Consider the following 21,990-nt stretch of genomic DNA (forward strand, 5'->3'; position numbering starts at 1 on the left):
ACAGGAGCGAACGCTGCCTTTTTGCATCCGAAGAAGAAGTGAAGCCAGTTCGTCAGTTCAGTCGACTTGTCCGGGTGCCTCCGTAGTCAGTCACCATCAGTCACGAAGGGCAGTAGAGGAGCCTCTCTTTTGCAAAACAGCAAAAATTAATTTGATATTTTTCTGTGTGTACGAATACAACGCATACATCCGCCATCGTCGTGTAAATAATTGTCCTTAGGAGAGCGAGAGGACCGCGAGAAAGGCCGAGAAGTCGCGACGAGGACTTGTGAGACTTGCACAAACAATCCTTCCTCTTCCTCCTCCTCTTCTCTTTTATTCTTATTATTTGCTGCGAGAGAGACAAAGAAAGGCCGCCGGAGGAACCATGAGCTTTCTGTTGTAAGTTGTTTTGTCATCTTGTGTATTCATCTGTATGCTGTCAAAACTGCGGATTATTTGCGTGTTTAGTTTGCATACTTGGCCAGTGTCTGAAGGGTAGCCGAAGCTGTGCTAGCCGTAGCATATTCCGGGCTAAGGCTATTTCCCGGATAACAAGCCACTCGTAAATGTCAACTGCGATCTCCAATCAAGTCATGTTGATTAATATCATAATAAAAATATTGCAAGCATAGGGGAAGCCTCGAGGCGGCTGTACATTCGACGGAAGTAGTGTCAGTGGCTAAAACTCCAAATATTCAATATTAGGTATTAAAAAGGAAATCATGTGTTGCTTTCATCAGTTATTTATTACATTTGTACTGGTGACCCAGTCGGACCACTTAATGTGAGTTCTGATTGAAATGAGGAATTTCAGTCCTCTACCTTGGGACTAAAAGTTTCTGGTGGGGGTTAACCAGGCTAAAATAAGGAAATGTTTGTGTTTTTTTTAATGCAAGTGAGTCTTCTGTGTGTATTAAATAATTTTTTGTGCATATAAGAGTTAGTTTATGCCTGTGTGAGAAAGAGAAAACTGTTTATTGTTGCTATTTTTGACCTATGGACACTTGATTGTTTTGCGTAAGCCTTTGCAGTAGAAGAGTCGGTCGGGTCCTTTGGTGCGGTTGGCGTCTTTGCGTCCTTCCCTGCTGTGCTGACTCTCACGATGAGTTGCTGTCGTTTAATGGGGGCCACGGGAAAGATGACCGCTCCAAACGACCTCATTAGCGGCACAAAGACGCTCTGTTCCCCACCGCCGCCCCATTCTGCTCGGCCGGACCTGTCTGTTCTGCTTTTTTTTTTTTTTTGTCAGCACTTTTGTTCAACTTTCATGAAGACTTATCGTTAGGGAAGATTCAGCCTCAAATCAAATCCCAATTTGTTTTCCGCAGATATTTTCAAGCAAAATATTACCAATAAATTAAGATCTTATAAAATGATCAAATATTTAGAGGAAAAAAATATTAAATTGTATTTAAAATTATTTTAAAATGGATTAATTTTAAATCTAAAAAATTCCCAACTATACATATTATAAAAAAAATGTCTCGAGATAAATATCTGACATCAATCTCAGATAAATATAAATGAATGAATTTGTTGTCTGAATCCCTCTCCATGTCTCTCCTCTCACAGCGGAAGAAGCTCGTCCAAGACGTTCAAGCCTAAGAAAAACATCCCGGAGGGCTCGCACCAGTATGAGCTGTTGAAACACGCCGAGGCCACGCTAGGGAGCGGCAACCTGCGCATGGCCGTCATGTTGCCCGAGGGTGAAGACCTCAACGAGTGGGTCGCTGTCAACAGTAAGCGCCAAAGCCCACTTTTGGGGGACCCTTGCGAGTTGGGACGGGATTGTAGTTCATTCGCTCCCATTGATGGATAAAGACGTCATTTAACTGGGCTCATTTTGAGGGGCCTTTATCCAGGCTAAAAGAAAGACTAAACCATTGCAAACTGCACCGCGCTTGGCGTTTAGCAACATGAAGACGGACGGAGTTTTGGCACTCCCTCAAGAGCACAAGCAGTCACGCAGGGAAAAGGCAGGGTGAATATTAAACAGACGCAATTGTGTTTGCTGGGAGACTTTTGTTGTCTGCCTTTAGTTCTGTCATGTTAGAGGCCCCGTTGGGCCGGAGCTGCTTGTCGGAAGACAACTTGGGCTGTCCTTGTAGGAGCGCAAATCCCAGAACCAAACATTTCAAAGCATTTTAATCAAGTTATAGATCAGTTGTGCATTTATTTGATGTTTCTTTTTGCATTCCCAGCTGTGGACTTCTTCAACCAGATCAACATGCTGTACGGAACCATCACAGACTTTTGCACGGAGGAGAGCTGCCCTGTCATGTCTGCCGGCCCCAAGTGAGTCAACGTGGAAAAGCTCATCCCACACATTGGCTTTTGGCTTTGTTTCTGATGCGCTCCGACACGTCCCGAAATGCTGACGCCTTTGTCGACAGCCTCGGGGCGGAAATAGTTCCCGCTGAGCCTTTTTCAGTGCAGTGTTGATCACGCCGCTCTTTTCCACAGGTACGAGTATCACTGGGCGGACGGCACCAACATCAAGAAGCCCATCAAGTGCTCGGCGCCCAAGTACATCGATTACTTGATGACCTGGGTGCAGGACCAGCTGGACGACGAAACGCTTTTCCCTTCTAAGATCGGTACGCCTCTCACAGTGACCATAACAATGGCGGCAGATTATTTCGCCGGTCAATTCTGCCTCACGCTCAAATGACTCCCGACACCAAGCCGTCTGGGCTTGTTGGATCGGAACTCAAATATCTGGACGGCAGCCAGGTCAAACGGAAGTGTCTCGCTCCACTCGTGAGATGTTTCATTTTGGTGTTTCGTATGGAATCTGAGGGTGGTGACAAGAAGGCAGCGCTGCTGCACGCGCTGCATCCCATGTCGCAACACTTTCGTAATCCCGCACACACACACACACAGAGCAGCTGTGACTTGCTCGGCACGAACATGTGACAGGACGCGCAATCGTGACCCGCGTGAGTCACGGCCGCTCGCACTTCCTCGACACCGCACGCCCCCCCACACCTGTCCACGAGAAGCCACTTCTGCTCTCGTTTGGTTTTGATATTTTCACCAGAATCATGTTTTGATGAACATCAAGAATTCTGTCCATCACCGTCATGAAATGTGTTTTGTCTAGGCGTCCCGTTCAAGCGGAACTTCATGTCGGTGGCCAAGACCATCCTGAAGCGTTTGTTCCGCGTCTACGCGCACATCTACCACCAGCACTTTGACTCGGTCATGCAGCTGCAGGAGGAGGCCCACCTCAACACCTCCTTCAAACACTTCATCTTCTTTGTGCAGGTACCAAAATGAGTGCGAAGGTTGCCTTACTCCGTCCGCCTGTCTGTGTCGCTGTCTCCGTCTGACCAGCTCTCTCTTGTCAGGAGTTCAACCTGATCGACAGGAAAGAGCTGGCGCCGCTTCAGGAGCTGATCGAGAAGCTGACCACTAAGGACAGATAAACGCCGTCGTCCTTTTTATCTTTGAAAAGATCTTCTAGTTTTGCACTGACACCCTCCTCCCCTTCCTCCCCCTCAACTCCCCTCGGCTGTACGTATGCAGTAGAAACTATATTTCCATTTGGGGAAATGTTTTTAAATGAGGCCCGGGCACGGCGGAACGGGTCCGGATGGGTTTTAAACGCGCCGGGATTCCCATCTTATCAGGAGAGCGGAGTGAAGAGAGACACTGCTCGCTTCGTGCCACGCTTGTTGGTTTGCGGCGTACAAAAATAGTGCCGAGACGCCAATCCCCGAGCAGAAAGTATTCCACTATTTTCTCTATTTGCTGCTTTTCTCCGCTAGTAGGAAACGCATCCCAAGTGCCTGGTCCGGCAACCGCGGCGAGACCTGCGCCCAGGTCCAGATCCACGCAAAACATCTGACAAACATTCGACACTCTGAATCCGCGCTCACCTCTGGTGGCTGGATTGAATCAAGTAAAACGACATTGCATGAGCCCTTTTAAATTCCTGCATCGGAGGCATTAACGGTAGAAATAGGATCGATTCGCCTGTGCCTTTTCGGACACGACCCGCCCCGATGTCGGCAGACGTGATTTACAATTAAGTAACCCTAAAGAAGAAAACCGGTGTACTATAAAAAATAATAATTCTCCAGAATGATGGCTTGAAATTGTGCAGTTAAAGTGGAGGCAGGAACAACGAAGGGCAAAATGGTGCGGCTTCACTGCACCTCCCTCGGTGTAAGGTTGTCCCCCCCCCCCCCCCCCCCCTCCGACTTTTTGCCTGAATGTCTACGCTGCGTTCACTCATCGTCTTTTTTTCCCCTTCCCCCAAACTGAATGTTTGCCTGTTCTGCTCATGAGGCACAACCGAAATATTTGCTGTTTAGTTTTGCATGCGCATCTCCTGCTCTCAAAAGTGTTACTATGCAAAAGGAATTGAGGCGTCAAAAAAACAAAGAGGGGGTGGGCGACCCGTTGTCATGTTCACGCTGGGTATGGTTGCTTTTTACTTTGACGTTCAGATTTGGAAAAGAATGGCTTTGCGTTTGTTTTGAATTAGTCTTGAGAGAGCCTTTTTTTTTTTATATATATATATATAAACTGTTTGCCAGAGGTCATACGACAACGCACAAGATGTAAATAATGAGGTCTATGAAGGAATATTGCAGAAAAACAAAAGGATACTACAAGAAATAAGGTAGAAAAAAAGTTGAAATATTGCTGTAAGTCATTTTTAGAGAGTTATATGAGGGAAGACACCGCCATAGTCATTTAATAATAAATTTGTACCGTTAATATATTCTTTTATGAGAACAGAGTTGTCATTTGTATGGTACAAAAAGTGTAATATTGAACATGTTAAGTCAACAAAATATTTGATGATACCCGATGAATATATTTATTTATATTATTTTAACTTTTTCCTCATAATAGTAACCCTCCCTTATATTTCAACTTTTTTTCCCATTAGATTCAACATTAGGTTATGACTATTTCCACATTTAATATATCAATAGATTTTGGAAAATAACTTCGCAATCTTACTTTTCCCTCCTCTTGCAATATTTCAAAGTATCTCTGCCAGATTTATTTTTTAAACATATAACATCTTATTTCTTGTAACCTCCCCTTTTAATATTCTAATATTCCTTCGTACTTCAACTCTCTTAAAGAGGACTTAAAACAAGCATGGAGGGTTTATTTTGTTTTTTTGCGGCATTTGGATATTCAAATGGTGTTTGCTAGCTTTTGTTGTTTTCTTAGCTCCTGATTATGAATGTGTTCACTCATGCACTGTTTGGAAAAAAGGTCATTTTAAGAAAGCCGGAAGCATCTCCCAGCCTGGTGCGTCATTTTCCTCCTCCTCCTCCTTGTCTCTCTCGGCTGTATTCTTTGAGGAACTGTGTGTACATAATAGCTCGGTATGGATGTTCCAATGCTGCTCGAGTGAATTCTGCTGTTTACAAGGCAAATAAAGGTGGTGTTGACTATTACTATTTTGTTTTAACATTAATAGCGAAATTTACCAAAACATTAGTCAAGTTGCGTGTGCAACGGAAGTGACGACATATTTGCCGGGGAAAAAAAGTGCGACTGTTCTTGACTCATGTCTTATTTGTTAGTAATATATATATAAATATCACAGTATTATCAGTACTTCAAGATATACATTTGCGTTATGTATTATGCTATAGTTCACAATGTTTCTGGAAAAAAAAATCGTTATTCTGTTTGCTTAGGCGTTGGAGGAAGTGACGACACTTTGCCGTAGCAAAACTTTCCTACATCGTTTACCATGTGCTGTCGTATCTAAGAATAATTGTCAGAGTATTTGTATATTCATACCATTTTATAATACACAAGGATGCAGTTTAGGAACGTATTAGCTTCTGTTGGGAAGTTTAAATTTAATTTCGTTGATCCTTCTTGGGCGGAAGCGGGGACGCCAAAGATGTTTAGCTGGAGATGCCGTTTTTCTCGCCTACTAAATCTTAATACTTCATCAAAAAACTACAGCAACTTTCAGCATGGAAAGGTAAAAGTCGTAGTAGTAGGTGGTAATGTATATGCAGTCATCTGTAGCTGGTTATCAATGGCAATGACAATTTAAAAGAAGCTATTTTCGCTTGGCGTCAACAAGCTTCCCGGAACATCTCTGGTTTGTCGATCTAGCACTTCCGGGTTGTTGTTCGTTGCGTTATAACCCGCCAAACTTGTCAAATGTCAAACGCCCGCCTCTTGTTATCCCGCCTCGACTCCGCTCGCTCGATTTTCATCGCGACTGAAAACATGTCTTTCACCCCGAAGAGGCCGCGCTCCGATCTCATGAATGACTCCATGGAGAAGACGATCAAGCGGATTGCCATTGAGGGCAATATCGGTGAGTGCAAATTCATTGAACAAATGTGTTGTTGACTTATGATGATAAATGGCGCCAATGCTCCACAATGCAAGTTACAACAGCGGCAACATAGCTAACGTGTTTTTACAAAGTGACGTTTTTTGTTTTTATTTCAAGCGGCTGGAAAGTCAACCTTCGTCCGCCTACTGGAGCAGGAGTGCGCCGACTGGGAGGTAGTACCCGAGCCCGTCGCCAGGTGGTGCAATGTGCAAACGAGCGGCAGCGACTTTGAGGTCTGTATTCCCCCACATATTCGCGACTTGCAGATTTAGTCTTTTGCAGCCCTTTTGTCCGCAAGACCAAATCTTTAGGGGGGGGCTCAAGGCTCTGGGGAACTCACTTACACTGGCAGACTGTTGCATACAGCCTCCAAGGCCATGCTAGAGTTCCAAGTTGAAGTTTAGTGTATAAAAGGAGGATTTAACATTAGCAGTATAGTTGAACACTCAAATGTAATGTCGATGCAGCATGGCACTACTTTTACACGCATTTCAGCCAAATGGACGTTGCAGAGATGCCCCACCCCCAAAACAGTTGCTGTGGCATAATTCCAAACTTTGACGTATTACAAGACATGGACATAGCTAGGATATGACATCAAATGGTCACGCCATTCAATCTGTGCATGAGCATAACTGGGAGCGTCTTCATCTGTATTTAGAGTGCAGCTGCCGTCCGTCCGCATGTCCGCAGGGAACCGCTGGTTCAACATTCCAAAGGCGACGAGCCTCATTTAAAGCAGACACACTTGCCCATATTTTTCTTGACCATTTCCAATTCTATTTGCAAAAAATGTTCCCTTGTAAATTAGTAACGGCAGTTAAAACATGCAATTCTATTTTAGCATACTCCATTTGCCTGTTACAATAATGAATAATGAACTGACAGTTTCTTCCAGCCATTTTGAGTTAAAGTAGTGATTGATCAAAAAACAGGACCTGACGTCATCGCAGCGCAGCGGCGGCAACGTGCTGAAGATGATGTACGACAAGCCGGAGCGTTGGGCGTACACCTTCCAGAGCTACGCCTGCATCAGCCGCGTGCGCGCCCAGATCTGCTCGGCCAACGGCAAGCTGCGGGAGGCCGAGAACCCCGTGCAGTTCTTTGAGCGCTCCATCTACAGCGACAGGTACGGCGCGGCATCCGTCGAGCTCCTCCGCGATTCATCCGAATCACTTTTACGCTAAAAAGAATGACCGCCGCTCGTCAGGTACATCTTTGCCGCCAACCTCTACGAGAACGAGTGCCTGAACGACACCGAGTGGGCCATTTACCAGGACTGGCACGGCTGGCTGCACAGCCAGTTTGGCCGGCACATCGAGCTGGACGGCATCATCTACCTGAGGGTGCCCCCGGAGGTGTGTCGCCGGCTCCCACGTCGAAACAATTCTTCCGACTCACGTTTTTTTGTCTCCCCTCGTTGTAGAAGTGCTTGGAGAGGCTGCACCTGCGCGGCCGCAAGGAAGAGCAGGAAATTCCTCTGGAGTATCTGGAGAAACTCCACGTCAAGCACGAAAGCTGGCTGCAGCACAAGACCATGACGTGAGAATCCGCCCCCCCCCCCATGTTTACACCATGGGGCCCGCGCTCGCCTCGTGCGTTCCCATTTGCGTCTCCCGGTGAGAGGGCGCCTTTCATGAAGGAAGCCCCAGGGAAGATGCAGAAGATCCCATGTGATCTGCATTTTCACGTTTAGGTGTTTTCCACCACTTCACAAATTCTGCTGGGATATGTTACCTTCTCAGCACAACTGTGTCAGTATTTCTGAACAAGTAACTGGGCCAACCTGAACCCCGCTTGTCACGCAGGACGGACTTTGAGTATCTGGCCAACGTGCCGGTGCTGACGCTGGATGCCACCGAAGAGTTCAAAGGCAACAAGAGCAAGAGCGCCGACATGATGGAGAAGGTAATTAACGACAAAAATCACATCGTACATTTCTGTTCACTCTAATTGACAGTCCAAACTGTTCTAGGTGAAAGAGTTCCTGAGTACCTTGTGAGGAAGCAGCTGCAAACAAGGGAGGAATCTAACTCTTAATAATGTTTTTATGATGAAATGCCGCTGCAGTGACTATTTTTTTTTAACCACTTGTGTATATATTTATAATTATGTGTGTGGCTCACAGCCTGAAATAAACTTATACGACCAGGTGTTGTTTCCTTGATTTAAATCTCGGTCCAGCAGAGGGCGCCAGTCTTCCTGATATAGCAGTACATTGACTTTTATGATGTCTTTAGTAATTCTATAATATTGCAAATGAATTAAAGTAAAAGAGACGATCCAATTCTCCCTTGATGCATTCTATTTGTACATTTACATTTTTTTTTAAATGGCCTGATGTGTCAAACGGGTTGAAAAATGTTCTTGGTTTCTTGGAAGCGACTTGTAAATAATTGTTGTGTAATAGTTATTTGTTATTATAATAGGAAAAGCTTTTCAAATATTGACCGAGGTGTACCTGCGCGTGTTCGCGCATGTGCGTGCAAAGGTGGGGGAGTGACTCAGGGAAGCCGCCCCCATCTGACTGACGTCACTGAGGAGGAGGGATGACACTTAAGCGTGTCCAAAGGAGACACCAGCAGTCCAAGACACGCGGCCGACACTATTCTGGGTGCTTTTGGGCTTCAGCCGACCGCAATGGCACCTGGACCTCACCTGTGATACGCTTCCTCCACCCGACCGTGCACCGCCAACCAGATCGGCTGGGACGCGCTTTCCAAAGCGGCCCACTGCCGCCGTTCGTTCGGCTGGCTACAAGTCGGCTCGTCGTCAACTGCCAAAGTAAGAAGAAGAAGAAGACGCGACCATGAGTTCGGAGAAAAAGTAAGTCCGCAACAACTTCTCCACCAACTTTCTTTTAATTTTCTCTGCATGTTGGTAACGATGACACGTTTTTAAAGGTGTCGCTAATCCGGTTTGCATGAGCTGGCTGTCAGCGTGCATTAAGGCGCAAGGGAATCGGGGAAGAGCGCGCACGAAACCCGCCCGAGGCACGCACGACGATGACCCCCCCCCCCCCCCCGCAAGTGACGGGGGGGGAGAGCGTCACTTTTCCTCACTTTCTCCCACGTGTTGCTTTCAAACAAATTGCTCAATGTGCCGTTTCACTATTTCTAGTAAAAACCGAGATGATTAGTGGCTAGTCGTGGGCCTACTAGTTAGAACAGAGATAAGCACCAAATCCGTTATTAGTGAGGTGAAACGCTCCATGCACTAGTTGCGTGCTACTTGTACTACTAGTAACATGATCCAATTGCACGTAATTACTAGCGCGTGCAAACCACTAGTTTTAGTGTTAGGGTCCAAATATTAAGAACGGCTCCAGCTGTGACCTGAATAATCTCTCTGGCGTGTCAATCAAAAGTGAAGTGATATTAACTGGGTGCTGCTTGTCTGTGTCATGCCATGTCTGAGAATGAGGATGAGGATGAGGAGGAAGAACCGGACTGATGCGGAAGAGGTCATAGAGCATTGAGATAAGATCATAGTAAGATTTGCGCACTCTTGTCGGATCTTATCCGTATTATGCTTTCAAGCACCGACTGTGTGTGAGTGAAAGGACACTATGTGAGAAGGGCATATGTGTGTGTGTGTGTTTTTCCCATGGGTCTGTGCGTGTTTTTCCGCATACGAGCGTGTGTTTTTTCCTCCATGTGTGTTTCCGACCCGTTCCGGTAATTCTGGCCGGTCCGCCACCAGATCTTTGCCATCTCACGGCTGGAACCCGAGCCTCCGCTTGCCCTGAGGGTCCTGCACTTTCTCTGATTGCGGGGGGGGGGGTATCCCATCGCTACACACACACACTCCTAAAGTTGGGCTCCCCTCCCTGTCCCAAGGGGATGCACTGTCTCCTTCCTGAGTTTGATTACAAGACTCTGCTCAACTAGCGTGATGCTAGTTGGGGGGGGCAGTCCTCCCCATGTCTAGCATCCTGAGGCCGCACAGTAAGCGGAAAAAGAGAGGGGCCAAGGACGACACAGGCGCTATCCAGGAGGAAACAACAGGCCTCCAAGAATACATCAAGATGCTTAGGGAATGCCTCGGGCCCGGAAAGAAGAATGTGGATTCACCGCCGCCAGCACATTCAAAACATGCCAGTGGTTGGAATTGGAGCAAGAAATGGGCCCATTTCATTCAATTGTTCTATTTGATGTTTGAACTGGGACAATATTGGCACAAAATGACAGGTGTGTGTTTATTTTTACGCCTCCTGCAGAGTGGAGGACGAGGCCGTCCTGGACCGAGGGGCGTCTTTCGTCAAGCACGTGTGCGACGAAGAGGAAGTGGAAGGTGAGCCGTCGGTGTGGTTCCCCCCCCCCCCCCCCCCCGCACCACCAGGAAGTTTGGGTCGTATTTGCACTCGGCCGCGTAACCGTGTCATCTTTCAGAACGGCTGAAATGTTGCCGGAGAGGATATTTGATTACCGTAATTTTCGGACTATAAGTCGCACCGGAGTATAAGTCGCACCAGCCATAAAATGCCGAAAAAAGTGAAAAAAAACATATATATGTATATAAGTCGCCCCCCCACCCAAACGATGAAAAAAAACGCGACTTATAGTCCGAAAATTACGGTATTTCGAATATTTCGACTTATCCCCCAGTGTGATGTCGTGTGGGCAGGTCACCACACGGTCTACATCGGCGTGCACGTTCCCAAGAGCTACCACCGCCGCAGACGCCACCGCCGCAAGTCCAGCCACAAGGAGAGGCGAGAGCGCGGCGAGCACGGCGCCGAGGGCTACAAGTCGGACGGCGACATCCCCGACGGCGCCAGTCTCCTCAAACCGCTCAGTGAGTCCCGCTACCTTTTATTTATTTTTTGAATATTGAGATAGTCCTCACCCGAAAAGAAAATCTCCGACCAATAGAAATCAAGATAGCGACGTGCGACAAGCTCGGAGATTTGTCGTCAGCGCGCAGCAGATGTCGTCAGTCTTGGCCGAGGCTTAGCGGGATGCCTTAATCTGACATTGACGAGATTGACAAGATATGCATTTGTTTTTGGTGTTATTTCCAAAAGCGTCTTCTTTGACAGGAAATGACATTGTTCGCTTCTGCGGATAAACGCTTAACTGATGCTTGTTGCCATGGTGACCAAACATCCGCCATAGCATCTCTACAGCAGGAAGTTTGGGTACTTTTTGGGGCCACTAAATATGCAGGAAGTGTTTGTTTGAAGAAAAAAAAAAATGGCGCTGAAAATGTGAGTGAGAGAAGCAAGTTTGGGCAGATGACAAGTGCCCAAAGCCGGAATTTCAAAATGGCAAACAAATGAGCACGTGATAATCAACTCCTCCATCAAGTTTGTCCTCTTTTGATTTTCACTTTTCCGGGGTCACGTCCTTTGCTTGCCACCTTCCTATTTTATTTATTATTTCATCTCATGCTACGTGAGATGGCCACGGAGCAGATAAGCGTGGATGACTCGGTCCGCTTCACAAAGAAGCCTCTTTGTCTTGCTTTATCTTCAGGGTCTTGTCTCAAAGGTTCTTTTGTTCTCCAAAGAAGAGGAAACCCGCGTGGAGTTGGAACAGGCTTGAATTGTTCCTTGGTTTTTATTTGTGACATGAGCTCTGCTAAATTAAGCACAAAAGTTGGGATTACAAGATCAATTTGGAGCTTCTGGCCAGTCAGCTGTTGTGTAACTTTCCCAGTAGAGTGGCTCCTCGGGCTAATCCTCGTGCTGCCGCGTCATTCGACGAGTCGGGGGTTAACCTCTAATCAATGGACGCCAAGGACAAAAGGCGGCACGTGATTGAGACACGGCCTTCTTGGCGTCAGATGGCTTTCCTGGAAGAAAGTCAACGGTTCCTCGCAGCGTGGCAGGACAAGAGCGGTTCCTGATTGGTGTGTTTAAATGTAGTCACAAATTCAAAACCTTCCAAAGGAGTCACTTTAGCTAGCCGGCCTTTCAAATAGTCGCCGTCCACGTTTGGAATGAGAACAGCGGCCAATGTCTGACATCATTTGTATCTTTTTTTTTTTTTCACGACTGTGAGGAAAAATACCAGCACAGTCAAATGTGGTCCCCTCCTACGTTTTCATTTAGTCTGGCGGAAACGAAACCAGGAAGTGGAGGGGGGGGGGGGGCATCTCATGACGTCAGGCGTCAGAGTTATGCACAACATCTCCTTTCTTTATCTTTTTATTCTATTTCATTTTTTCAAATGTCTCGGGACTCATTTGAGCTCATGTGTGTTTAGTTTCGCCGGCGGAGAGAATCCGCTTTATCCTGGGCGAAGAAGACGACGCCCGCCCTCCTCCTCAGCTCTTCACCGAGCTGGACGAGCTGCTGTCGGTGGACGGGCAGGAGATTGAGTGGAAGGAGACCGCCAGGTAAAAGGCTTTTTTGTTTTTCGGGCCGGCTTCCAAAACTCTTAATGAATTATCGTAGCGTGTTGAATGGCGCTGGGCTCTTATCAGATGAATACCGGTAGTACCTGCCCCGTGGGAGCGGGAAAAGGCAGAAACTCCCAGAGGTGGCAAATATGCTCACACGCTGTTCTTGTGAAAGAAGAAGAAAAAAAAAAAAAAGAAGCAGCTAATTGTTTGCAAGAAAACACAACGCATTGATTCAATTGCTTCAGCTCTACTTAAATCTATTTGATTAAATTAAAATTTCAAATGAAATTCGATTTGATGCTGAGGAATCAAGAGTGATTCAATTAAAAAGATCTTTTAAAAAGAGCTATTCAATTAATTACCGTATTTTCCAGACTATAAGGCGCACCATTAATGCATCATGTCAGATTTTGAATCCAAATCAAATCATTCTCCATTTTATCTTTTTTTATTTCAACTTCAGACGCAACAAATGACTTTATAGTCACAAAATAATGATCCATAGTCTTTTTGATTCATGATTCATAGTCTTCAGCAGGCCACTTATGATTGATTTCATGACACAATGCTTCGGGCCAGTTTAAATTTAGGAATTTAGTCCATATATAAGGCGCACCGGACTATAAGGCGGCTTTTGAGAAAATTTTAGGTTTTTAGGTGCGCCTTATAGTCCGGAAAATACGGTAAAGTTTGACGCTGGGGAATGAAAAGAGATGCCTCCAAAGTTTCACAGCAGAAAAAGCTGGTCGGGCGAGCTCCCCACCTGGGCAACCGTTGCCGAGCGCAACCCGACGCCCGGCGGGGAAACGCATGGGCCTCTTTTGTGTAGCTGACATCTGAGGCCAGATTAACCGAAAGTTGCTCGCCGTCGGTCCAGATGGATCAAGTTCGAGGAGAAGGTGGAGAAGGGCGGCGAGCGCTGGAGCAAGCCGCACGTGGCCACGCTGTCCCTGCACAGCCTGATGGAGCTCAAGACCTGCATCGAGAAGGGCACCATCTTGCTGGATCTGGACGCCGCCACGCTGCCGCAAGTCGTCGGTACGTCCCCTCCCCCTTGCCTCCTCAACCCCACCGGCGCCGACCCCAATGACCTCCCTTTCGCAGAGATGGTGACGGACGACCAGATCGGGAGCGGCCAGCTGAAGGCGGAGTTGAAGGAGCGGGTCATGTACACGTTGCTGCGCAAGCATCGCCACCAGACCAAGAAGTCCAATTTACGCTCGCTCGCCGACATCGGCAAAAGCGTCTCCAGCGCCAGCCGGCTCTTTTCCAGCCAGGAGAACGGTATGCCAACCCAAAAAGAAGTCTTGGCCACTTTTTCCGAAACTTTCAATTCTTGACAATTCCGTTCATCTTTCCACTAATGACTTCCTTTCCTCCCTCCCTTCCTTCCTTCCTTCCTTCCTTCCTTTCCGCTTTCTCCTTTTGGGCCGTCGGGGGCGTCAAAGCACGCAACCTCAACGAGCAGCCGGTGCCTTGTTTGTCTCCGCACGAGCCCGAAGACTCCTGCGAGGTCTTGAGGAGCGCCAGCATGGGCTACCTCTGTAAGTGAGGTCAAGGAGGAACCGCTTGTTCTCTTTCCAAGATCCAATACGGTGACCAAAGAGTGAACTGGAGCGCTCCTTGGCATGGCCACGGACAATTAGGAGGAATTTGGAGATTTTCATCAAACTGATTTTGGCAGCATCTCTAATCCTGACTATCGTCTGAAGTTTAACAACGCTCATTGAAGGCATTGGCCAGAAGTTGGCCACGCGTGAACGAGCGCCTGGCGTGGCTTTAATCCTGGCTTCTTTTAGCCCGGGTCATCCGCTTTGCCGCTTCTTTGCTTTCTCTTAATGCGCCGCTTTTGGTGGGGATGCTAACAGGCGCCGCGGCGGCTTCCCCCGCAGGTAGTCCCACCACGGCCCGTCGCAATCTGACCTCCAACAGCCTGAGCGACTTCTCGGACAAGCCGGAGAAGGATCAGGTAGCGTGTTGCCGTCGTCGGCGTCCGGCCTCCGCGTGATCTCATTTGACGTTCCCGGCCCTCAGCTGAAAAACAAGTTCATGAAGAAGCTTCCCCGCGACGCCGAAGCCTCCAACGTGCTGGTGGGCGAGGTGGACTTCCTGGAGACGCCGTTCGTGGCGTTCGTCCGCCTGCAGCAAGCCGTCATGCTGGGGGCGCTCACCGAGGTTCCGGTGCCCACCAGGTACGGACGTCGGAAGCTCGCCTGCCGCTGGCGTGCTAATGCTAACGCGGCGTTCCGCGTGCCGTGCGGCAGGTTCCTCTTTGTGCTGCTGGGCCCGAAAGGAAAAGCAAAGTCCTACCACGAGATCGGAAGAGCCATCGCCACCCTCATGTCTGATGAGGTTTGTTCTTCAATCGAAATGTTCTCACAGTTCAGGAGCCATGTCGTGGTTGGGCCCGTCCGTCGGCTGCGTGGAATGTGAAGTTCCCACGCAGGCCTCCCAGAATGCACCTTGTGTCAACATGGCAGCACAGGAAGCGCTTTTCCAGGATTTCCTAAAGTTAAACTTTACCCCCAGAGGCACGTTCAAGCCCCATTGCCCTGGTGTGCTCGCCCCCCCCCCCCCCCCCCCCCTTCCTGGACTCCGACTGAGCCGCGATGTTTTTCCCCCGCTGACGGCACGTGTGTTTTGTTGGACCGCCGCCAGGTGTTCCACGATATCGCTTACAAGGCCAAGGACCGGCAGGACCTGCTGGCTGGCATCGAGGAGTTCCTGGACGAAGTCATCGTGCTGCCCCCCGGGGAGTGGGACCCCGACATCAGAATAGAGCCGCCCAAGACGTTGCCGTCCTCAGACAAGAGGTGGGCGCTCAACTCGAGTTCAATGAAAATAGTCGATTAGAAGAATTGTGTGGTCCCCAGAAAGAACCAGTTTTCCGGCTTGGAGCCCCCGCCCATGAACGGAGACGCCCCCCATGACTGGGGTCAAGGCGGGGGTGGAGGTCACGAGGTCGGCGAGGAGCTGCAGTGCACCAGAAAGTAAGAGACCATTGTAGAAGGATTTAATGTATTTCTATATTCTGTTCTAATTCGTTTTTACTTGTCAGGTTCTGCGGTGGCCTGGTGCTGGACGTGAAGCGCAAGGTGCCGTTCTTCGCCAGCGATTTCTACGACGCGCTGCACATCCAGTCGCTCTCCACCATCTTGTTCATCTACCTGGGCACCGTCACCAACGCCATCACCTTCGGAGGGCTGCTGGGGGACGCCACTGAAAACATGCAGGTGGGTAGGCTCGTGTGTTAGCGGTGCGGCAAGTGGGCCTCCCTCCCGGCTGCCAACTCAAATATTTTCTTGCTTTATTCCTCCGACTGTTGACACAAAAAAGGCTTTGTGTGTTTGACCTGGGAGGACTGACTCGGCATAAAACTCAGTTTGATCACGTGGTACCTTTTTTAAAAAGTCATTTTTGTTTTTTTTAAATATACCGTAATTTTCGGACTATAAGTCGCGTTTTTTTTTCATAGTTTGGGTGGGGGGGCAAGTTATACTCAGGAGCGACTTATATATATGTTTTTTTTTTTCACTTTTTTGGGCATTTTATGGCTGGTGCGACTTATACTCCGGTGCGACTTATAGTCCGAAAATTACGGTATATGTTTAAAAATATAATATGGCTGACGAGCGCACACACGCACGTGCACATTGACAGTGTTTTGCGGCTCGCCATGCGATGGAGGGATTTGCGCTGGCTGTAAATACCCGCAGATCCAGATTACTCGCTCATGGCCGTGCGTCTCCACTGACCTCTACGCGCACACACACACACACCTGAGCACACGCACTTTCGGAGGGAATCCCCAACTTGCCGTGCGCCCCCAAACGCACCTGAGGCTCCAAAGTGTCAATCCTGCGGGCAGCTGTTGAGTGGAAGGGAATTGCAAACAGGCCTGTCCTGATTGGCCGGCCCAGCGGCATGGCATGTGTGCCTACGTGCGTGCGTGCGTGTGGGAGGAAAAGAACTTCCTGTTGAGTGAGCAACCCCGAAAATGGAGTCACGTTTGTGTCATGTGACAGGGCGTGCTGGAGAGCTTCCTGGGCACGGCTCTGACGGGCTGCGTCTTCTGCCTGCTGGCGGGTCAGCCGCTCACCATCCTCAGCAGCACCGGACCCGTTCTGGTCTTCGAGCGGCTCCTCTTCAACTTCAGCAAGTCAGTTTGCAGCTCGGTTGCCGTGGCGAGCGGCCATAATTGCATCACCCCCCCACCCCCCCTCTCGGGTTTCCAAATGCCGCCGCGCCCCTTCCTGTCGTCTTCCGTGATGAATAATAAATGATTCATTTGTTCTGACGTCATTGGTGAATAACTGCTCACCTGAAAGTAAACAAGTTGCAGTTTATAAAGGGCAACATTTGATACGTTAATAATAATAAAATAATAATAATCAGAAATGAAAACATTCCGTTTTATTAGCTTTTGAGAAATAAGTGTTATTTGAAAATGAAAATACATTCTAGAAAATAAATACAAATACATTTCAGGACTTCAAAAGTTCTTTAGCTGATATCAAATTTGATCAATTTCCATTCTGATTGAAAAGCGTCTAAAAATATGCGTCGTGTCGCGAGCAGGGACCACAACTTCGACTACCTGGAGTTCCGCCTGTGGATCGGGCTGTGGTCGGGCGTGTTCTGCCTGGTGCTGGTGGCGACGGACGCCAGTTTCCTGGTCAAGTACTTCACGCGCTTCACCGAGGAAGGCTTCTCGGCGCTCATCAGCTTCATCTTCATCTACGACGCCTTCAAGAAGATGATCAAGCTGGCGCACCACCACCCCATCAACGCGCACTACCGAGCCGAGCTTGTCATATTGTACGACTGCACCTGCCAACCCGGTGAGTGCAAATTTGTCTTTTTTACCGTGGCTGACCTGATTTTGTTATTTTTCATTTTTTTCTGTCTCCAAGGCAACACCACGGACCTCTACGAGGCCGCCGGCTGGACCAACAGTTCCGACCTGGTACCCAGGCGACGCCCCCGCCCTTTCCCGGCTCAGCAACAATACTAAGCGTGTTTTTTTTTTTCAGTCGGAGAACGCCACCTGGGCGACCCTCACCCGCGACCAGTGCTTCAATTACGGCGGGCGTCTGGTGGGCGAGGCCTGCGACTACGTGCCTGACATCACCCTCATGTCCTTCATCTTGTTCTTCGGCACCTACACCTGCTCCATGGCGCTCAAGAAGTTCAAGACCAGTCGCTTCTTCCCCACCAAGGTGACTTTTGTTTTTTGCCCACGGGTTCCCCCGACCGACGCCATTTTGTCTTCTTTCCCAGGTGAGGAAGCTGATCAGCGACTTTGCCATCATCATCGCCATCCTGCTCTTCTGCGGCGTGGACGCTCTCGTGGGTGTGGACACGCCCAAGCTCATCGTGCCAAGCCAATTCAAGGTACACGGACTTGGCAGCGGCCATCTTTGTCGGCGCTCGTTCACATCGGACCCGCCGATTCGGCTCTTTGTTCAAAGTCACTGAGGAGGCACTGGAATAACCGGTTAAAGCGGGGAAAAAAAAAATAAAACCTCCAGGTGTCCTCATGGCACCTCTCACACTGTCTTTTCCTTGTTTGTCCGCAGCCTACCAGTCCATCGCGAGGCTGGTTCGTCCGTCCCTTCGGGGGCAACCCGTGGTGGGTGTACCTGGCCGCCGCCCTCCCCGCCCTGCTGGTCACCATCCTGATCTTCATGGACCAGCAGATCACGGCGGTCATCGTCAACAGGAAAGAGCACAAACTCAAGGTGAGGTCCAAATCGGGGCCGTGGCTCGGCCCTCTGACCCACTGGGTGCGCTTTGGTCCCGCAGAAAGGCGCCGGGTACCACCTGGACCTCTTCTGGGTGGCGGTGCTGATGATAGTGTGCTCCTTCATGGGCCTGCCCTGGTACGTGGCCGCCACCGTCATCTCCATCGCCCACATCGACTCGCTCAAGATGGAGACGGAGACGTCGGCGCCCGGAGAGCAGCCCAAGTTCTTGGGTGTCAGGTGGGGTCAGCACATCAGCCATCCAAAGCCATCCGTCCTCATTTTTCTTTTGCCCGTTCCAGGGAGCAAAGAGTCACCGGGACCATGGTTTTCATCCTGACGGGACTTTCCGTCCTCATGGCCCCCGTCCTCAAGGTGAGCGCCCGCCAGAGTTCTGCTCACGCAAATGTGGCTTAGTGTCAGTTCATTTCAGGACAAACCGCTGTCACCTCTTGGCCCAAAACTATTCATCCCTTTAGAAATCTCTCAGGTGGACGTAACGTGTTGCGAAACGGAGCGCGATTAGCGAGTTTTCAAGCCGTGACATTAACCTTCAGGCCTTGCTGGGCCCCTTTGGACTCATCATTTCAATCTGGCAAGATTGTTAACAGCGTTTTGGACTGGAGAGGCTCTTAAAGCATGCACGACGCCCATTAGGATCTATCTCAATGTTAATGGCTCCAGATTTGTGTGAAATTGTCCCACGGATTAGTTGTGCTCTCAAGCTCTTTTTAGGACTGTGTGCTGTCCTCTCTCGAACCCAGCTGCCTCCGAAAAGTTCATCCTGTTAGGAATCTTAACATTTCCAATCTGTCATTACGGTCAAAGCTGTTGTTGCTGGAATCACTCCGCCCCCTGGTGGACGTTTTTATGAAGGGCTTAACATCGCCTCTCCCGTTACCGTAAGGGGAATAATTCAGGACGGCTTGGGGAAAGTAGAATTATAACAAATGTATAAATCATTCAATTGCAGATAAATTCATAGTTTATATTCTTAAATTAATGTTCCTATGTTTGATTTCAACCATCAACTTTCGGTTTAAATTGGCATTGTTTGTCCCTCACTGGCTGCCGTACTCGCATCGCTCTTTCGTCTGCAAACAAGACTCTTGAAACATCTGATATTACTTGTCAAACTGCTGATATTTTTAGGGATACTTAAAAGAAATGTCAACGAATAAAAAGTGTCTATAAATACGCGTGCTTTTACTGCTTTTGGATTCCAACTCTCTGGGAAATTCGCGTGCGTAATTCTAGAACGTTACGAGAAAAGCTGCTTGCGGACTATTTTTACGTCGCTAAAAATAATCTTTTTTTTTTAAATGGCGACATCTGTTTTGGTCATCAGTTGCGTTAAATCGACCGTGTGTGTTTTCTTGTAGTTCATTCCCATGCCCGTGCTGTATGGCGTCTTCCTGTACATGGGCGTGGCCTCGCTCAACGGCGTCCAGGTGAGTCGCTGACGTCATCTTATCCCATTGAATTATGAATTCCCAATCATTTCTTTTTTGGTGTCAGTTCATGGATCGTCTGCAGCTGCTGCTGATGCCGGCTAAGCACCAGCCAGACCTCATCTACCTTCGCCACGTGCCCCAGCGCCGCATCCACCTGTTCACCTTCATCCAGGCCTTATGCCTGGCCCTCCTGTGGGTGCTCAAATCCACCGTGGCCGCCATCATCTTCCCCGTCATGGTGAGCCCGTCCGTCCCGAGGCGCATCGCTCCCGAAGCCTCACGAGGGTTGGCCGTTTCCTCCGTCAGATCTTGGCCTTGGTGGCCGTGCGCAAGGCCATGGACTACGTGTTCTCCCAGCACGACCTGAGCTACCTGGACGACGTCATCCCCGAGAAGGACAAGAAGAAGAAGGAGGACGAGAAAAAGAAGAAGCACAAGAAGAAAGGCAGCATCGACTCTGAAAACGATTACGTATGTCTGGTTTTCCGTGTCGTCCGTGCTGCTCCTCTAGATGTGGTGTTTTTAACGTTGTTGTTGTGTCCCTCCCCCTCCCCTCCTCCTCCTGGTCCAGTCCGACTACCCCTTCCACGACAATATTCCCACGATAAAAATCTCCATGCCGATGATGGAGCAGGAGCCCATGTTGGGACAGAAGTCTTTGGCTAGTGAGTACCAGCCAGGCTTGGCTTTTTTTCGGGGGCTTTTTGTTGCTTCATGCTCGTCCCCCCCCCCCCCCCCCCCCACCCCCCTCTTGAAGTGTGTAGTACCCGCTTGGCTGCGTTTAGTCCGTTTCCATTTGAAGCCCAAATTGCAAATTGGCTCATCTTCCAGTTCAAAGTGACTTTGACGCTAACGTGAGGTTGTTGACTCCGCCCCCCTCGGCAGGAAGCACATCGCAGGATTTCCTTAACACACATTCGCCGTGCTGAGCACCGCTTGCAGTCGTCCACAGTGGCCGAGTACGTGAGTTGGGACTTGGTCCTCTCCATTTTGTCGCGCACACACCAAAATGTTTTGTCCTCCCTGCCCGCCCGCAGCCTTGAGCGAGGCGCCTACACCAAAGCGTCGTCTGACGTCCCAGCGGAGGACAAGCGTTTCTTCTGGAAAAAGTCCTCCGAAACGGACCTGTGAAAAGATTCTTTTTTTTTTTTTTTTTTACTCAGTGCTATTTTTAAAGATTCCTTTCCAATGACAAATGGCTGGATCTATATATTGTTTTTTATTATGAGCAGTTTCGTTGATCCAACATTCAGTACGAGTTTTCTTTAATTGCACAGAAGATAAGTGATTCCTATAATCATCATCAGTCTGGATTGTTTATTCCATTAAATAGGCCAATGAACTAAAAAAAAAAAATTCTACTCAAGCAGACAACAATCTAAATAAGTAAATCTAATTTTTTTTTAAATTTTCCACTAAGCAATGAAATGAATTATTTTTTAAATTATGCTTTTAGAGTGAATGCCAGCAGGCAACATTTTTATATTGTATTGATCTCACAGGCAGATCTGGAATGGTAGACTGCCTCGTCCTCCATCTCTGATTTCTTCCTAAGAATGTAGTTCTACCTCCCTCCCTCCGTCCCTCCCATCCATCTCTCTCTCTCTCTCTCTCTCTCTCTCTCTCTCCGTAGGTGCCAGACGTCTGTCATCGTGCAATTATGTTGGTGATCACAACACTGACTTTGATCTGTTTCATTTTTTGAAATCTTCCCTCCTTCCGTCCTCTCTTCCTCCCTTCAATTGAATTTTCTAGTTTGAATATTTAGAGGGATTTTTATTTTATTTTATTTTAAAGTACAGATTTTGAGTAATCCTTTCAAATGTGACTCTATGGAATCATGACTCAGTGTTTGCAAAATCCACGCGGTGACAATCTATGCAAGCGCGATGCACACAACCAATGTGACGCAAACGTTCAAGCTGCTTTTTCGACACGAGACTCAAATCAAAATCGTGTTGATCTTTTTTTTTTTTTGGATGTCTTTCTTTTTTTTTGTGAAGAAGTTTAGGCCATTTTGTACGTGCACCTTATGGGCTCAATAATAATTGAAAAAAATGCAGACAGAAGAAACCTTTTTTTATGCTGGTGTATTTTTCGAATGACAAAATAAAACACTTAAATATAT

The 21,990-nt window shown here is 48.3% G+C and overlaps 3 protein-coding genes across 5 annotated transcripts; all 3 read left to right on the forward strand.

Annotated features, from left to right (window-relative positions):
* Positions 1–21: 21 nt before the first annotated feature.
* On the forward strand, positions 22–5,408 carry LOC133163316 (MOB kinase activator 1B). Its single transcript, XM_061293111.1, has 6 exons — positions 22–381; positions 1,555–1,721; positions 2,184–2,277; positions 2,446–2,579; positions 3,086–3,249; positions 3,333–5,408. The coding sequence occupies exons 1-6, from the start codon at positions 368–370 to the stop codon at positions 3,408–3,410; spliced, it is 651 nt and encodes a 216-aa protein (XP_061149095.1). The 5' UTR covers positions 22–367; the 3' UTR covers positions 3,411–5,408.
* A 260-nt stretch (positions 5,409–5,668) lies between these two features.
* dck (deoxycytidine kinase) lies at positions 5,669–8,469 on the forward strand. Its single transcript, XM_061293065.1, has 8 exons — positions 5,669–5,950; positions 6,223–6,295; positions 6,434–6,549; positions 7,252–7,445; positions 7,527–7,674; positions 7,743–7,858; positions 8,125–8,224; positions 8,292–8,469. Exons 1-8 carry the CDS (start codon positions 5,780–5,782, stop codon positions 8,316–8,318), a joined length of 945 nt encoding a protein of 314 aa, XP_061149049.1. The 5' UTR covers positions 5,669–5,779; the 3' UTR covers positions 8,319–8,469.
* Positions 8,470–8,857: 388 nt separating this feature from the next.
* LOC133163238 (electrogenic sodium bicarbonate cotransporter 1-like) lies at positions 8,858–21,989 on the forward strand. Of its 3 annotated transcripts, XM_061292945.1 has the most exons (27): positions 8,858–9,142; positions 10,536–10,609; positions 10,943–11,113; positions 12,526–12,658; positions 13,542–13,702; positions 13,769–13,948; positions 14,113–14,208; positions 14,557–14,633; positions 14,699–14,856; positions 14,929–15,016; positions 15,323–15,477; positions 15,538–15,654; positions 15,723–15,897; positions 16,690–16,823; positions 17,243–17,505; positions 17,578–17,630; positions 17,698–17,883; positions 17,945–18,058; positions 18,244–18,405; positions 18,470–18,648; positions 18,711–18,783; positions 19,791–19,859; positions 19,927–20,100; positions 20,169–20,333; positions 20,434–20,527; positions 20,748–20,821; positions 20,900–21,989. In XM_061292945.1, exons 1-26 carry the CDS (start codon positions 9,126–9,128, stop codon positions 20,789–20,791), a joined length of 3,312 nt encoding a protein of 1,103 aa, XP_061148929.1. In that variant the 5' UTR covers positions 8,858–9,125; the 3' UTR covers positions 20,792–20,821; positions 20,900–21,989. The 3 variants fall into 3 exon arrangements, with proteins under 3 accessions (XP_061148929.1, XP_061148928.1, XP_061148927.1); XM_061292944.1 differs by lacking the exon at positions 14,113–14,208; XM_061292943.1 differs by lacking the exon at positions 14,113–14,208 and having other exon boundaries at positions 17,243–17,630.
* The last annotated feature ends 1 nt before the right edge of the window (position 21,990 follows it).

The sequence above is a fragment of the Syngnathus typhle genome, linkage group LG12 (assembly GCF_033458585.1).
Source record: "Syngnathus typhle isolate RoL2023-S1 ecotype Sweden linkage group LG12, RoL_Styp_1.0, whole genome shotgun sequence".
NCBI classification, from domain to species: domain Eukaryota; kingdom Metazoa; phylum Chordata; class Actinopteri; order Syngnathiformes; family Syngnathidae; genus Syngnathus; species Syngnathus typhle.

Excerpts from the sequence above, each read along its gene's own strand:
- LOC133163316 (XM_061293111.1), top strand. Across the intron at positions 1,722-2,183 it reads CGAGTGGGTCGCTGTCAACA|CTGTGGACTTCTTCAACCAG; the intron begins GTAAGCGCCAAA and ends TTGCATTCCCAG. Across the intron at positions 3,250-3,332 it reads ACTTCATCTTCTTTGTGCAG|GAGTTCAACCTGATCGACAG; the intron begins GTACCAAAATGA and ends CTCTCTTGTCAG.
- dck (XM_061293065.1), top strand. The coding sequence starts at position 5,780 with ATGCAGTTTAGGAACGTATTAGCTTCTGTTGGGAAGTTTAAATTTAAT. Across the intron at positions 6,550-7,251 it reads CGAGCGGCAGCGACTTTGAG|GACCTGACGTCATCGCAGCG; the intron begins GTCTGTATTCCC and ends ATCAAAAAACAG. Across the intron at positions 7,859-8,124 it reads CTGCAGCACAAGACCATGAC|GACGGACTTTGAGTATCTGG; the intron begins GTGAGAATCCGC and ends CTTGTCACGCAG.
- LOC133163238 (XM_061292945.1), top strand. Across the intron at positions 15,655-15,722 it reads GAGCTGCAGTGCACCAGAAA|GTTCTGCGGTGGCCTGGTGC; the intron begins GTAAGAGACCAT and ends TTTACTTGTCAG. Across the intron at positions 18,784-19,790 it reads TCATGGCCCCCGTCCTCAAG|TTCATTCCCATGCCCGTGCT; the intron begins GTGAGCGCCCGC and ends GTTTTCTTGTAG.